General features: G+C 40.1%; 1 protein-coding gene across 9 annotated transcripts in view; it reads left to right on the top strand.

Moving 5' to 3' along the window:
• The window catches only part of myo6a (myosin VIa), a 188,721-nt gene that overhangs the window by 7,486 nt on the left and 164,284 nt on the right, over positions 1-16,951 (top strand). For 6 of the 9 annotated variants that reach the window (XM_050057695.1, XM_050057694.1, XM_050057693.1 and 3 more), the window contains exon 2: positions 12,748-12,894. The exons of 1 other annotated variant lie outside the window; for it this stretch is intronic. In XM_050057695.1, coding sequence (XP_049913652.1) covers positions 12,865-12,894 — 30 coding nt within the window. In that variant the 5' untranslated portion in view covers positions 12,748-12,864. Of the gene's footprint in view, positions 1-816; positions 1,092-12,747; positions 12,895-16,951 lie in introns of those variants that run through there. 2 more of the 9 variants (XM_050057688.1, XM_050057692.1) reach the window with 2 other exon arrangements.

The raw sequence follows: 16,951 nt of genomic DNA, 5'->3' as shown, positions 1-16,951 counted from the left end.
TTTTGAAACGTCTGAATATGTTTTAGATTAAAAAGACGACGATGAGAGCGGTGGAACGTAAAAAAGCTGAGACAGTCCCTTTGCCTAGAGCTATTAGCCCAAAGAGATTACCACTGTTGACTCAAACATGAAGACCGTGTGTATACTTTTAAAATATATTATTCTCTCCTCTGAGATGTTTCTTTGCCCCGGTTTGTCACATTGCTCATTAGTTTCTGTGGCTTTGCTCCAAGAGGACTTTGACCCAAGTTAATCCGGCTCTTCTCTTAAATATTCAAATGACACAGGAATAGTTGTTTTTAGTGGCTGCCAGGGTTTTACAGCTCTGAACTTTTCTTCTTCTAGCTGCTGCTTTCTTTAAATATTGCTGGTTTGGAGAGTTTGGGATTTTTCTTCAAAGTGCTGTTGTTAAATGCCTCTTCATTTATATTTAAAGTACACACTATAGCTGCAAGTGTTGATTGGTGTTACAGTTGAGTATAATACTTGAAACTCTGAAGATTTACTAGGTAATCTGATAATAAAACATTTATAAGAATTAGATTATTGCCTAAAATGTGGAGTATTGGTCTCAGAAATATCAGAAAATACTGAAAAAAACACCTAGCACAGTTTCTCAGCACCCAAACATGTTTAGTTTGCTATAATATATGACAACAAAAGCAGGAAATTCTGATGTTTAAGAAGCTGGAACCAATGGTGTAAATATTGACAATGCAACAAGTGCAGTGCCGTGGGGCCCAGAAGCTGTCAGGGGCCATGTAGGAAGGCTGTGGTGGTGTGAGTCCAGGGCAGACTGTTAGATGAGCCTTGATAGATGTGGTGCTTCAGCTGCTGTCTTTGGGGCTAATTGAAAGCTGGTTTGCAGGGCGGGAGAGATGAATTTGCGTTTAATAAAAGGGTGGCTGTTTTGAAGCAAGCTGTTCAGTAGCAGTGTATATTAGCCTTACTAGGAGCCTAGGAGAGCGGGCGGCAGCTTACGGACTGCTGCTATAGCAATTCAGCCACCGCGAATCCCAGGGGTGATCTGATCCCGGACCGCCCCGACCCTCTGCAGGATCAGCAAACATTCTGTTGCTGCTGTTACACAGGTTAGACACAGTGCTGCTGCTGGCCACCAGCCCCTTGTGAAAATTGTAATTTGGATTTTATCTAGGCTGCTCTAAGTAGATTCTGGAGCTGAGTTCCAGACAGCTCTGGCACAATGTAACACCTGACTGTGTGTGTCCATGCGTGTTTGGCACAAGTGCTTGGGGCGAGGCGTGGGCGGAAGAAAGAATACATGTACTGGGGCCAATTGCAATGATGTTATACTGCTGACTGGAACCATTAAATGTTTGGCATTTTTGCTTAAAAAATACTGAAATGATTTACTAAGAAAATAATGAATTCATAGTTTCAGCTCAAGAGTAAATTAGAGAGAAATGAAGTAGGTCAGGAGGACAGTTAAGCAGTTTTCAATAGCGATGCCAATACTGGTTTAGTTACTGAAGCCAAAACAACACTATAATACTTTAGTCTGAGGAGTTCAGTGATGGTATGTTTTAACCCTTTTTTTTTTGCTAAACTTCTCAGTGCAGCGGTTTTAGAAAGGCTCTTAACTCAGATCAGGAAATATTTGAGCTAAGAAAATGAAAAAAAAAAAGAAGAATCTGACACCAACATTTGACACCAACTTTTAGTCCTTGATTTTGATACTTGATAATACAGATATATATGTATTTCCCTTGGCACTGATGTTGTATCAAGTAGTTTAATTCCTCTCATCACTTGATTTGATTTCCATGAGTGATGGGATCAGTTTTCCTAAGCTAATAAATAATGTACAGAACGCATTTTGAGTTAAAGTGCAGCTGTAAAACTCATTGACAGAGATGGACACAGTGTTGTTTCTGGTATATACTTTGTGGGTTGTGGTTGTTCGGTGATAAATGAGCTTCCAGTGGCAACGTGCACCTTGAATCCACTTTTCCTCAGAACGTTTCTAATATTAGAACCGTCACATCACAGCAGTCTCTTCCTTCAGATATCTCCCGTTTGTTTCCTGCTTGTTATATTTAGCAGTTTGTGCACAGCCAGCTCTCCACTGGACCTCCACACTTAGTTGCTATGAGATTTGTTACGTAAGTGCACGTCTTCCACACTGGACATGTTCAGGAGAAACCAGTTTTCAGGTTGATTTTCTTTGCTGCATGCAAACACAATGTGTGTGTAGTTTCCCCAAGATGCTGCTGGCCAAATAAGTTGGTCCTTTTGATCTTCGTTGTGTCTCTCTGGTGTCTCTGTGTCTCAGAGGAGACGACGCCAAAAAGCCCGACACTTCCTGTCTTTCTTTTAAGGCTGTCTGTGTAATGTCCCCAACCCACAGGCCTGTTAAATAATCTGCTGTGAGGAAGTGACCACATAGAGGACAGATTGCCAAGACCATGAGAAAAGAAGAGACACAGAAACTATCAGTGCAGACAGGACAGGAAACAAACCTTATAACTTTCAGAACTCATGAGCCACCACAGTATTTCTGGAAGAGAAAGGCAGGAGGCTTGCCTTGAATTGACCCAACCATCCAACCTCTTGTCATTTAACGTGTCTTCAATCCAAATAAAATACACTTCTGTGCACACTTAACCACGTACAAGGCCACATCACAAATGTTTGGTTTTACTGGGAGTCTTACAGCTAAGGGTCGGCTCTCCTCCAGTCTGGAGGGTGTTGGTGATGCACCTTAAGCATGTTTTCAACAGCTTTGCTAGCAAGCTTACAGTTAATCAGCACAAACATGGATGGACTAGGGGCGAGACGAAAGTTTTATTGACTTCACAAGCTCAATACTTCTCAAGCTGGTCCCTTGCCCACACAGTGTAGTTTTAGTGTAACTTAAGCATTATCACAGTAGACAGACAGGACAGACCTTGTGAGTGGCAACATCCACCATTGGCACACATCACTTACTGACATAGTTACTAGTGGGAGGAGTAAAGATTACATGTGTCTTGGAAAGACAGGTGCATTCACACCTTTTTTACATCTGGCTAGAATGAGTCGGTCGGATGAATGCTTCTTGGATGTATTTACACCCGGTCTTTGATAAAATATGATGCATTTAGCCCTTTTTAAACAGGAATTGTGCAAATTTGCAGGAAAGCCCAATCGGTCTTCTTTCAGCATTGGCAGTATAAAAACAAAATCGGGGAGTGCAGCAAAATGCCACCTGCCTACTTTTGTTTATACAGAATGCACCTTTTTCGGGGCAATAGGGGGTGCGAGCAAGTAACAAAATGTGTAGCTCAGCATTTGAAGTAACCAGTGACGTGGGAGGGAAGCCGCGGCTGGTCAGGCGGCGGTAGTCAGATGTAAGTCGGCGTCATCTGATGGTTAATGGCCTCTTCATTTGTGAGGACAAGGAGGGCGCGCAATTCCTTGTCTCCCCAGGTGCTCATCTTTACAGTGTCTGTCAGGTTTGCTTTTCCCTCTTGCTACTAGCTGCTCGCTAATTCCTGCTATCAGCTGTTTCCTGTTTATCCACCACCAGTGGCTCGCACGTGCGGCGTCATCAACAGCTCCTCCCACAAGTCATCAACAGCCCCTTTAGTGGTGGAAGTGCGCTTCGTACTTTTTAAACCAAAAAGGGTTCCGCCAATATGTCTAACCTATGAGGCGGAAAATGGGGCTCCGCGGATTAGCTCGCCAATCTGGCTCTGTGTGTCTAAACACTCGCAGCTTGCCTGCAAAATGGCCCAACATTCTCAGAAAATCTGGCAGTGTAAAAGGGGCTATTGTTACCAGGACTGGGTATCGGTACTGGATACCTTTTCTGGTATTGACTGAAATGACTCAGTTCCGCCATGTGATTGGCCCACTGCTGCAACAGCTACAGCCTATACAGTATGTGGTATGGTGAAGTTGAGCGTGGTGTGTTTGTCATTTCAGCATGCCGTGATGCCGCCAAAACGTTTAAAAGTATGGCTATACTTTGTGCCTGTGGTGTCTGATGAAAATAAATGCATAATATGGGGAAGGATTATGTCAAATTTTAAAACAATTTCAACAACATCTAAACAATATCCAGCCCTAATTGTTACAGATAATATTACTTGATAATACTAATGTACTTTCACTCAGCTAACGGTTTGAATGCTTGTCATACATTATTTTAAATTGTCGTAGTACTACTTTTACTTTGTTGAATGATTTGAATACTTCTTCCACCACTGAGAACCAGTTTCTGTCCAGTCTTGGTTGTTTACTTCCTTCTTGATGAGGTCAGCTTGCTGTAGTTGAGATTACTGATACTGGAAACCTACTAGTCACACCTGGGAAACTTAAGCCCACAGACATCTACTGCTGACCACTGAAGGTTTCATCAGCAGTAATAGAGGTCTTGTTCATTAGTGACTAAGATGTTAACTTTTTCGGATTTGAAATATGACCTTTGACCTCCACGCTGCCCGTCCGCCCACAGACTGTCAGGGATTATCTGACAATTTAACGCCTCATGACTTTATTCAAAGTCAGAATCCTAATACGCTGCAGAGGATGAGGATATGGGACTCTTTGTGTAATGTACAACTTCTTAGCCGCTTATGACACATTTAATAGGTGTTAGACTTCGCCTTTAGGAGGATGACTCTTGTCAATCTTTAAACTGTATTACTGCGAGTTTGTATAACATCAGCACTTCAGCAAATTCCACAGCTTTGCTGAAATCATCAAAAATGAAGTTCCGGCCTGAGAGGAAAGAGACGTGTGATCTTTGAGGTTGATATCGATATTGAGAATTATTGGTTGAGAATGACAAAAAGAGGCTGATATAACTTTTTTTAAGAATACAAATAAGTAATAAAACATTTTTGGCAAAGATTCAAGATTCAGTTTTTTGGTAATTTTTCTTATGTATCTGCACACAGTAAAATGATGGAATACTGTTATCTAGCTCACAGCAGTGCAACAGAAAAGAACAATATGTTAAAAAACTATCTATTTGTTACTGAAAACTTCCTGTTAAAAACAATCCTACTAACACTAGGCCTAAAAACCTTAGTTAAGAACATGAAATAAAAATCCCTTCAGGTCTGGTTATTAAGGAGAAAGATTTCTTCTGAAAAAGATTATTTTACTATTGAAAAATAAAGTTACAATCAAAGAAGACAGGATTCTTCAGCAGCCAACTCCAATGGAGCAAATGCATGTGTATTGAAACTGTTGTTAATAGTTTATCTCAGACATATTTTGTGTGCGTTTGCTTCCTTCTCTTTCTGTGTGTGTGTGTGTGTGTGTGTGTGTGTGTGTGTGTGTGTGTGTGAGTGCGTGCATGTGTTGGGAGGGTCAGATTCATTTGTGCTTCACTGAAAGGAATCACCTGCTAATCTTCTGATCCTTTAACACGCCCTGTGGTGAGCTGGTGAGTCTTTGCTGTGGGTGGGGCAGCAGCAGCCGGTGAATCGCTTCAAAGAATGCTCGGTAACATTCATGACCAGAGTCCTGACATAACAGAGCGGGTAATAAAGAAACCACAAAACCAGACCACGAAGCTCGGACAAAAAGACGTCAGTCGTGTTTGTTTGATCACAATCCAGAGTTCTGTTTGTTTGCAGTAGAAATAAGACAAAAGAGTTCAGGATTTCTGTTGCTCTGTGGCTGTTTGAGAAACCAGAACTCTGTTTAAAAAGCCAAAGGTGAAAGCATACATGGTGTGTGATGATCCCACTTTAGATTACGTTGCCATAGGAACTGACGGTTCAGTGTCTATTTTTATAGATTAATATTGTACATTCTATATTGCTTTAATTATACAGTTGCAGTGTGCAGATGTTGTGAAGTAAGAAAAGTTTTGTTACATATGTGTTACACTCAGTCTTTCTTTAACTCCTCTTACGCTCAAGCCAACCAATCACAGCTCTTGTTGCCTCCACATGGTACCTTAATGGCTGCCATAGTCTGAATGTCTGCAGTGGTTACATTTAGGGTAGTGCAAAGCTATGGAGGCTACGTGTGTAGGTAGGAGTTGGTTCCTGTTAGGGTGGCAACCATTTTATATTATGATTATTGCCCTAACTGATTAAACTACCAGTTATTTTCTCAGAGACCCAGATATTCAGTTTTCTATTATAGAAGAGTGAGAAAACCAGTGAATTTTCACATTTACGCAGCTGGAACCAGTGAAATTTCTGCCAGTATTGCTTATGAAATTACTTTAAAAATGGTGGAAATTAATTTTATATTAATCAGCTAATTAGTGTTGCAGCTGTAGTCTTGATAACGTGTCCTGTTTTGGATCTGATTCCAGGTTTATGGCATTTTTTAATTTAGCTACAGCTGTTAAAAGCTGAATTAAAATGGATTTGATGGACTTATGTTTGATAAGAAGACAAAGAAGCTCATCTTCAAATTGTAGAGCAGAAACAAGGCTCAATAACTGTGTTAATGAAGTATCTATTAAATACTTTAAGTTGTAAGAAAATAATATGTTTTCTTTTGTAAGTGAGTGTCTTCTACCAAATAGAAAATCCTTGCTAAATTCTGAGCTTCAAGCCTTTCCCTGCTTGTTCATGGACATCAGTGACACCTGATTGAGGAGAAGATCATTGTACATGTTCCAGACCACACTACACATTTGGATTTAGCTCGTCTCTACACCCACTTTGCCATTTCCTGAAATGTCACGATGCAGTGGTGTGGGTGAAGGAGGAGGAAACACGAGGCTTGTTAACACAGAGCACAGAATCATTATTGTGGCTTGTTTAAAGATAACTACCATGTCGGTAACATGAGCTGTACAAAGTTCATCGGCCCCATCGGAGGGAGGAATGAGAGCAAATTTTCTGCATAATTAGAGAAGAAATATTAAAACCAAGCAGCGTGAGGCTGGTAGCTGATGTTAATTATCCCCCAGCGAGGCAGATAATAAAACACAAGCTGAGAAAGTCAGATATCTAATGAAGTGTCGTGATTTCAGATCAGAAACGACATGTGTGGTGGGGAGAATAGTTTGACTAATATAAGAACAGGCTGGAATTATCGACTGATATTGGTTCATCACACGTGTGTCGATATTAGCAAATTATGTAGTTTGATCATTGAATATTGTGTATTTAATTCCTGAGTTTTTGCATAAGTCAATTTCATTTTAGGTTAAACTGCTTAAATTGAAATTTCAGTTGAAAAGCGTCAGTTATTAAACAGCAGGGTAGGATATAATTTAAAAAGTTATGATACCACTACAGTTCTTATAAAGTGATACCGATACCAACAGAGTGCTTTATTTGATACCTTTTCCCTACTTCATTTGATACCCCTCATGTTAATGGAAGCACTAAGTTGTGTAAAATGCCACCAAACGCCATAAGCACTAAATTAAAGAACGCTTTCATTGATTAGATGCGCGCAAAACCATTCAAATAGTATTTTTTTGACCTGGGTACAAAAGGGATCGAATGCTTATCTCGTGAAGGAGAAGTTCCACTCCGACTTGTTTCTGCGTTATTTAGGCTGATACCTTAAAGGTGTCAAGTTTTGATCCCCAAACCCAATTTGACAGTCAAGTTTTTTGTGTTACTGATGTTTTTGTTTATTATTTATGATAATATTTTAATAATGATTAACTTTATTTACAGCATTTCATACACAGATGCTGCTTAAAGAATAACAACTGAAAACAAAAAGAACAGACAATAATAGTAAATGATAAATAAATTTTATGAAATATATAAAACAATAATTGTTTCATTCAAGTTCTGTTCAAAATTTGCTATTACATTGTATTTACTGTTATAGTCAGTTTTGATAATGAGGGCTCTCGATCAGCTGTAACATTTATTGCTGGATATTAAGCACGCGATGAGATACAACAGAAAAATTGGCCAGTTTATAATCAAATTTTATACTGGTGTCAGCCTAAAAAAGCTGACACCATGACGATTATGGCTACAGCTATTTTCATCACAATTTTTACCAGCCATGACAGCGTTGCAACAGCAGGTATTATTTTTTTTACCTCATGAGTGTGTGTATGTGTGTGTCATCATGGCGAACTGTGCTCCTGGAGGCACCTATCGTAGTCGGAACTATCACAAAATTGTTTTCAAGTGCTTTGCCAAGTGTTAATGTTTCTGTCAGCCTGTGTACAGTTTTTGTCAATGCAGCAGTGTTGCAACCGTGCAAGATGTCGTTATGAAACTTTACAGTGTGTAGCTGAGATCGCGATGAAGGCCATGTTTAAAGATGAGTGTGGTCTGAGCAAGGGGGCTGGAAGTAGGGGGGTGGGAAGTAGAGAAGAGGCCATCGGCTCTCCACTTTAACAAAATTTTACAAGTATGCAGTTGAGATCAAATTAAAGGCCGCCCCTACTCGGACAGTGTGGTCCGAGTAGGGGCACTAGAAGTAGGCAGGGGCCATTACACCTCCACTTTACATCCCTGGCCCACATTTGTTTTTCGTCACGGATGACTGTTTCACAGCTGGAGTAATCCTGTCGCAGGATGGTCTCTATTCCTCATAATAAAGTAAAGATAAACTTTATTTATACAAAAAGTCATGAAGTGGTTCACATCGTTGATCCAGTATTAAAACATTTTACAAGACAATGAGGCAAATATAATCAGACAATTAAAATTAAAAGAAAATGACATGGATTTAAATATTCAACAATAACTCAAGATATAAACGTTATTAATAAAACATGTTGGAAATGAAACTGACCAAACCCAAGATATTCACTTTGTTTTTATCACATAAGACAAAAAAAGGGGCAAGTACACGTTTTCAGGATGCTTGAACAAGGGAATATTTGGCATTTTTACTTGAAAAATTGCCTTAAGGGTTAACTGACTACCACAGATTTTTCTCTCTTTAAATCTACAGCATATATTTCCTGTAGTTCAGTGGAGTCTGATGTCTCAGAAACATACAAAACAAAAGGTCCCAAAAATAAAATGTAAGCCGTGCATTTTAATTTCAGGACAGGCTTTGAGACTGTTGCCCTGTCATCGTCAATCTGCCCTCAGGGTCTGTGTCCCTGAACACATTACAGGCTCTCAGTTCACCACGTGACCTCGACTGAACGGTCATGACAGTGAGTTCTCAGTGAGCGACGACACAGATCCAACAATCAGCTGTTTGTCAGCAGAGAGAGTGGGTCGACACACATAACCGCAGGCCGATTCCAACAGCTACTTCCTCTGCTGCCGTGAAATGTGTCGTCCTCTCAAACACACAAAGTGACAGCTGCTGCGGCTCGGGCATCTCAACTGAGCACAGTTTGTTTTCATTGCTGCCCTTTATGGTCTGATCTCGACCACATCCTCCGCTTTTAAAGGATTTTCTGTTAAAGGGACAGTCCGTCCTGACTCCCGACAGGCTTTAACACTGCTGCAAAGTGATGAAGCTGCATTTCCCGGGCTGTTTGTTTGGTGATTATCTGACATTTACAACATGACGTGATGTCTGAATGCTTCCAGCAGCTCCTGTGCAGTCTGATGTTTCCGAAACAATTAGAGGGGGAACTTTGTGGAGTTGTTATTTTGCATCAACCTTTAAAGGGGCAGCCAAGTTATATATTATAGGTCTGGGAAGATTACTTGAGTATACTCAGCCTAAACACATTTGACGTAAGGCTATACTTACATGACTGAGGCATCTAGTGGCATTTTATGCAACTGTGTGCTTCCAGACACAAGGTAGGTATCGAATGACATAGGAAAAAAGGTACCAAATGAGGTACTTTATTGGTATCGGTATCACTTTGAGGGTTTTGGTATGCCCAACGATGCCCAGCCCTATTGGAAGTGTCAAGTACTCCTTTAACAAACGTTGTGGTAGAAATGTGACGTATATATTTACATGCAGGCTAAGTAGTTTTCATGAACTGTCAATGTCAGCAGTTGGTGTTCATGAGTTTCAGCCTTCCTCAGGTGTGTCCTGTGCAGTTGGCTTGTTGTTGCTTATTGATTACTGTGACAACAAATGTACTGAAGATCAGTCTCACAGTCCCACACCAAAGTTGAATCCTGGAACACTAGTGATTTCTTTTTCTGTTGCATAGTTAAATTAGATAGATTATCCTGTGTGAACACTGGGTGAGTTCTGGACATCCTTTGGTTTCCTGTTTTTGTGGTAGCAGTTGTCGTACTTGAGGGGAATTTTCTGCTTATATTGATAGTTGATAGCAGAGGGAGATGGTGACTAGCGTGCAACAAGGGCCCTTAGCTGGACGTGATGCAGGGATGTTGCGGGTCATGTGTCAAAACCTTTAGGACGTTTGAAAATTCTGTCGATCAAACTCTGGAGTGGACCAAACAACCTAACCAAGACCATTTGAAAGGTGTGAATCAAACATACCAGCTGCAGGTTTTTTACGATAACAACAGTGTGATTTTGGCACTAATGAAGCCATCTGGTTGTAAACTGTCCAGAAAGTAACATGAATGTAACTAGAGCTGGGTATTATTTAAAACTTTACAATACCAGTACCAAATACCAGGACCATTACAGTTATTCTGATACCAATGGATTACATCATTTGATTCATTTTTTCATGCTTCATTTGATACCCATCATGTGACTAGAAGCATTAAGTTGAGTAAAAGGCCACCAGATGCCACAGGTGTGTCATATAGCCATACATTCAAATTTGGTGGCTTCTCAGCATTCTGAACTGCCAAGTCTGTCAAAAACACCTGGCTAAACCAATCACATTGTATTAAATTGAAGAACACTTGCAGTGATTGGACAAATAGTCTTTTTCAAGATCTGGGTACAAAAATGATCGCATGCAAGTATTGTTTGACTGGACTAGTTTTGATACGACTTGGAAATGGGTTATTTTGGACGATACCTTGAAAGTATCGAGTACCAATACCTGGCCCTAAATGTGGCACAATCCAAAGCACTTACAACTGTCCGTGTTGTGCTTGTATCCCAATCTGTGTATCTTGGCTGTTCTTTAAGTCTATTAAAAAGTGTGTGACACAGTGATCCCACAGTATTTAGGACAATTGGCCATCTAAGAATACTAATAATTCTCCTAATCAGTTATTTTTTCATGATCTCTTTGTGACGCAAACACATAAGAAGTATTAAAGCAACCTGCGCCCTTTTTGTCTTGTTTTTTTCTCAGACCTTGATCCTTGTCTTATAGTTGGCCTAAGTGGTCGTTATTACAGCTTTGGTGTTCAGTAATGGATGTTAAACCAGAAGCCAAAAATACTACAAAGTACACGTTTTCACAGAGCAAAGAAAGCAGCCTGTCAGTGTGACTGCATCCCAAAATATCCCCCCTGAGTGAGTGTGCAGAGAACTGAGCCTGCTGGTGTTCAAAGAGTCCGGGCTGAGAGGATGAATCAAACATTGTTCACATCGTGGGAACATTTACATGAACTGATGCTCATCATGCTCACATTCATTACTTGTTCAGCCTCAGTGCATTGAGGCAGCTGCAGACTGGAGAGAGGAGTTTTGACAACCTGTCTTTCATGCACCGCTGCCTCGGACACACCGACTGCCACCATAAAAGTCTCTGCCACCAGGCATTAACATTACTTCTCATATGAGTTAGTGTTATGCACTTCTGAAATAACTGTTACCCCCAGCCCATTTACACATTATTGAATTGTTTGTTTGATATCGCATCTTTTTCTGCTTTTATCCAGTGTTCGGTTGTTCCCAGCAGAGCGAACAACTAGCAGCTATTTTAGCGTCAGTATGTTTGAATATGTAAACCGTGAGAGATATTGAGCTTATAGCCAAATACTGGACCTCTTTGTTTTGGGATGCAAAGTGCTGTGAAGGCCAGGTGTATAATTTTTGGGTTTTGGACAGCTGATCAGACCAAACAAGACATTTGAAGGTGTAGACTTGGGCTTGACACCTTCAATCATCACTCATCATCACTTGATGTACATGTGAATGTACACAGGCCTGCTGTTAGTAAATACAGGCAGGGAGACAACATTTTCCCTTTACATTTTTTTATACGTCCTGTGATATATATAATCCAATTAATCATATTTCCACATGAATTTTGTATCCACTTGTACTTGCAGCAGTAGCTCAGTCCATAGGGACTTGCTGTCGCCTGTTCAAGTCCCATCCGGAACAAATATGGAGCGTGGAATGGTGGCTGGAGAAGTGCCAGTTCACCTCCTGGGCACTGCTGAGGTGCCCTTGAGCAAGGCACCGAACCCCCCCAACCGCTCCGGGCACCTGTCCATGGCAGCCTGCATGTATAGGTCCTGTTTGTGCATGTGTGTGTCTTTCGGACCTGTGTGTTGATGATGATGAAAAAAAATTGAATTTCCCCTCAGGGGGATTAATAAAGTATATATATATAGATATCTATATCTATATCTATATATCTGTATCTATATATATATATATAGATATATATATATATCTATATATCTATATCTATATATATATATATATATAGATATAGATATATATAAGACCTCATTTTCTTATTTTAAAATCAAATCAGGAGTGAACAAATGTTTTCTTCCTTTAGCCCTATTCATTTAATCTTGGGGGCCACTTTAATTAAATTTTGGTCAAATTGTGTTCAGAACTGAAATAGTGTAAAGAGTTTCAACTCTCACTTTTCCGGTCATACCCAATTAGTATCAGAGAAGTATCAGATGGCACGATGAAATGTGTTTTAATTATAAAGTTACACTTATGTATGATGTAAATACATATAACTTGTACTGTCAGTGATTAAGGTCAGTAAGTAAATTGTTGTACTTGATCCCATTTAAGGGTTAACCATGGATCTTTTCATGGCGCCCCCCTTGGTCTTGGACTGGGGTCACCTGTACCCTTTGACCCCCCCGACACTGGGCGCCTGGACTCCCAGGACTGATAAAGACATGGTGAATGCTACCATTATCTGCTGAAGTGAAAATGGTAAAAATAAACTCCCGTAAGTCGTTGTTTTAAATGCTATTGACTGTTGTAGTAAAGGAAAAAGAACTTCCTCAGCCAGTTTATTTGCATTTTCTCCCTCAATTTAACGTGTACGCCCACCGTTCCTCCGGTGCAAAATCTGAAAAGCAGTTAGCATAATGCTTCTGTGCCTGCTGGATTAGTAACACACTCTGGCTCACACTCTGATGGCTGCATTGGGACCCATCAGCAGATATTCACTTCTCAGCTCTGCTTGCATCTTTAATTTCTCACATGACTGAGGATGTTAATGGAAATAATGTTCCAGAGGACGCTGACAGCTCGATACATGTTAGCTGTGAAGCAGGATTTTTAATATTTAGGGCAGTGGCTGCAAATAGAGTGTACCATTTTGGTTTAAGGCTTTTATAAAAACACATTAATGTGATGAGGAGTGGTGGAGTCGAGGCTCTGCTCTGCCATTAGCTGACTGTTGTTGAGGTTTCTGAATTAGCTGCTACAGACTAGAAGGATCAAACGTCTGCCGGGTGAGATTTTTGGGGATAAATTTAGCTGCAGTGTTACATTTATTGTGGAGTAAAGAGTTTTTTAAGTTTAATGTAAGAAAATTTAGATAAAAAATGAACTGTTGAGTAAATGAGTTTGAGTATAAATGAGTAAGTAAAAGAAGGTAGTGTTTCCTCAGGTCATCAGGATGGTGAACTAATGGTACCCTCAGCCTTGTAAAGCACAGTGTGCTCTGCTGTCTGTGCATTGTCCTCAGCATTTGCAATATTTACATACAAGCGTGTGCAAATCTTTATGGTACGTTTGGCTTTCCAACTGTTGATTGCAGCCTTAACGTAAATTAAAGACCAATAATAGAATGTGTCACCAGATAACACCTGAGTCACATTGGTAGGGATGGGTGTTGAGGAACAGTTTGAATTCGCATTGTTTTCCCCTAGATCAAGTTTCTTGGAGGGGTGGTGAGGACAGAGAGTAATAAGTGAGGCTAACATTTGGAAAACTAAATACAGTAATTAAATCCCGTCCTCCTTTGCTTCTCTGGTGGTCCAGAGGCTGCGTCTGATGTTCCCGTTTGCGGCCAAGTTGATGGTGTGCATCTCTTTCAAAGGCTGCTTTGTTTTGTTTTTTTTGTAGACATTGTTCGGTTCTTAGAAGTGCATTTTGCTGCAATTTCTCATACTACAACTAAAGTTGATAATGCTTTGGTCTGTAAATGATTGACAATTATGAAAAGATAAACAATATAACCTTTAGTTCTTAGATGGAAATAACACCATAACATTCAGAAACACAATACTTGAACTCTGTGTAGGATTTATGGGGATGTATTGACAGAAATTGAATATAATGTTAGGAGTATGTTTTCTTTAGTGTATCATCACCTGAAAATAATCATTATGGCATTTTCATTATCTTAGAATGAGCTGTTTATATCTACATAGGGAACAGGTCCTTGTCCATTGAGTCTGCCATTTCTCTACAGTAGCCCAGGACAGACAAACCAAACACTGGCTCTAGATAGGGCCATTTGCATTTTCATGTTGGCCACTGAAGTTAGCAGCCCCTTCATGACAAGAGCGTCGTACAAAAACACAGATTTTTTAATGTGAAATTGCTTGAAGCAGTGTTGTTACTGGTTTAAATCACCTGGTCCATTTGTTTTTGAGAGGGAGAGACCTCTGCGGAATATTTGGCTCCTTGTAAATCCTCCGGAATCCTCACATGGAGAAGTTTTAGCTGGTTTAGCTACTTTCAGTTGCAGCTTGAACAACTGTTTGACTGCATTCCTCCATCAGGAAGTCCCGTAATCTTTAATTTACCAGGTTGCAGGAACACAGCATCATCCCCAACATCATTAACTGTAATAACCCACATTTAATAACCTCTTTTATCTTTCATCCACATAGAGTTTTTATTGGTGTTGCTCAACCCAGTTTAACAGCTCAGGATTACATCACATCCTGCGTGCTGGTAGAAGATGTTCAGTGTGTCAGTGATGGTGTGTGGGCTGAACACAGAGTTTGGTTGGAGCAGGTTCGATCTTGTCTTTTCATTACTCATGTTGCTGCAGTCAGTTTTTAACAAACCAGCTTTTTGTGACTGTGCTTTACTGTAACTTTCAACCTAATTGAATCAGAGAAATGCATCAACTTAAATTGAATTAATTCACGATGTAAGGTTATTATATTGATCAGAGGCTGATGTTGAAAGCCATTTAGCCATCACTTTCAGTCAAAGTGCCTTACAACAGCAGCAGCTGCAGGAGCACTGCAGACAGTTTCAGTAATAAATGTTCCCTGTGGGAGATTTGAATGTTTTCATTAAAGCTGGGGTAGGCAGTTTTACCTTGGTGTCATTGGGCAAAAACACTGTAATAAACTTTGAGCATATTGTACTTCAAGTGGTCTGAGGGAGCACTAGACTTCACCTCCTCTTGGCTCTGTTTTCAGGCTTTAGGAAATCTAGCCCATGACGGAAGACTATGGCCAATCACAGGTCATTTCAAAGAGAGAGCATTCCTATTGGCTGTTCTATAGATGCAGATGCAGGTGCATGTCCCTTTTGTGAAAGCCTGATTTAATGGCATATAATCCTGTGGAGCACGTTGCTATCCCAGCATTGGCAATAACTGCCTACACTGCAAGGAAACCCTAAAAAGGAAGATGGACGTATCAAAAGAGAGTCTGACAATAAAGTAAATAAAATGTGTCAAAACTGATGAAGCGTTTACTGAGATAAAAAGAAACGTTGCTAATAGTTAAGCCGTCTGCTAACCAGAGTCAAAGGCTGACAGCTGCGGCTAATTCAAGTTTACATTCATGTAGTTAACATTAGCGAGAGCGGGCAGCAGCTTTGAGAGGCAGACCCCCAGTCAGCAGCCGCAGCAGTACAAGTCTAACAAGCCCAAATCCAGGCTGAGCGAATGTGCTGCGTACAACTCTACAATGAAATTAGTTTAAATAAATCAATGTATGGGAAACACAGGGTTATTGTATGAAGAAATTAGAAAATATCTTGTGTTTTATATTGTGTAAGGCTGATAGTAGAGTAGGTTGATGTTGACATTGCATTTTATTTTCTGTGTAATATTATTTTGTATTATTTCATGTGATGTCATGTGATGAATCCTGGTGAGTCTTGCTGTTCTTTTTAAGTTTGCTGTGGAGGCAGAAATCCTGGCACCATTTCAAATTAGACCTTTTTTCTCTTTTCTATTTCAGCATTGAACCATGAAAGTCTGATTCTTGCTGACAGGGTTTACGAGGAATTAAGATGGAGTGGATATTGACCTCCTATCCGCAGTTATCCATTTGTCAGTGCAGCTTCCTTCTTTGCAAGCAGAGAATTTAACATCCTGGTCAAAGAGTCGATGACTGCAGAGCTGTCAGATAATATAGAGTGCTGTAGGGATGGCGTTTTCGTGTAGGCCAACACAGAAGTTAGCGACACCCTGGTTCCTTCCCCAAAAAGCCAGTAGGATTTTTCCATTGGATTTTGGATTATTGCAGAAATAAGCTCTTGGCAAACAAATGTTTATGATAATTACACTAAGGTTCAGTGAAAAAGACTTCACAAATTAATACCACCTTTATTATTTTTGAGGTGTAAATGCATTGCAGAAGTAAAACACTTACTTTGGGCCATAAATGAACTAGCATTACCACTACTAAGGTAACAGAGTTTTCGTGTTTGGCCTTAATATCCCTGACAACCACTGTAGTCTCATTTAGCCACTAGTTAGCAACTGCCTTTTTCAAGACTACATTTTTGAAAACTTCAGAGTTCACAAGTGGGATATCCACAGATGTATTTTATGTCATAGAACAAAACATGAAAATGTCTTGTGTTCACCACAGACCTTATTTCAGAGATTGAACCAAAAACCCATTTAAAAAACATACTGACTTTGAGACGAAGGAAGTGCAAAAATGCTAACTCATTACCGTGTTTAAGGACCCATCCCTGCTGCACTCTATTTGCTGATAGTCACTGTAACCGTAAATCTATGCCACACGTGACACATCAACGTCCTTTTGTCTAGGTCTGA

Source organism: Epinephelus moara, chromosome 12 (assembly GCF_006386435.1).
Source record: "Epinephelus moara isolate mb chromosome 12, YSFRI_EMoa_1.0, whole genome shotgun sequence".
In the NCBI taxonomy this organism is placed as follows: domain Eukaryota; kingdom Metazoa; phylum Chordata; class Actinopteri; order Perciformes; family Serranidae; genus Epinephelus; species Epinephelus moara.
This window is presented reverse-complemented; position numbering and strand designations above follow the sequence as displayed.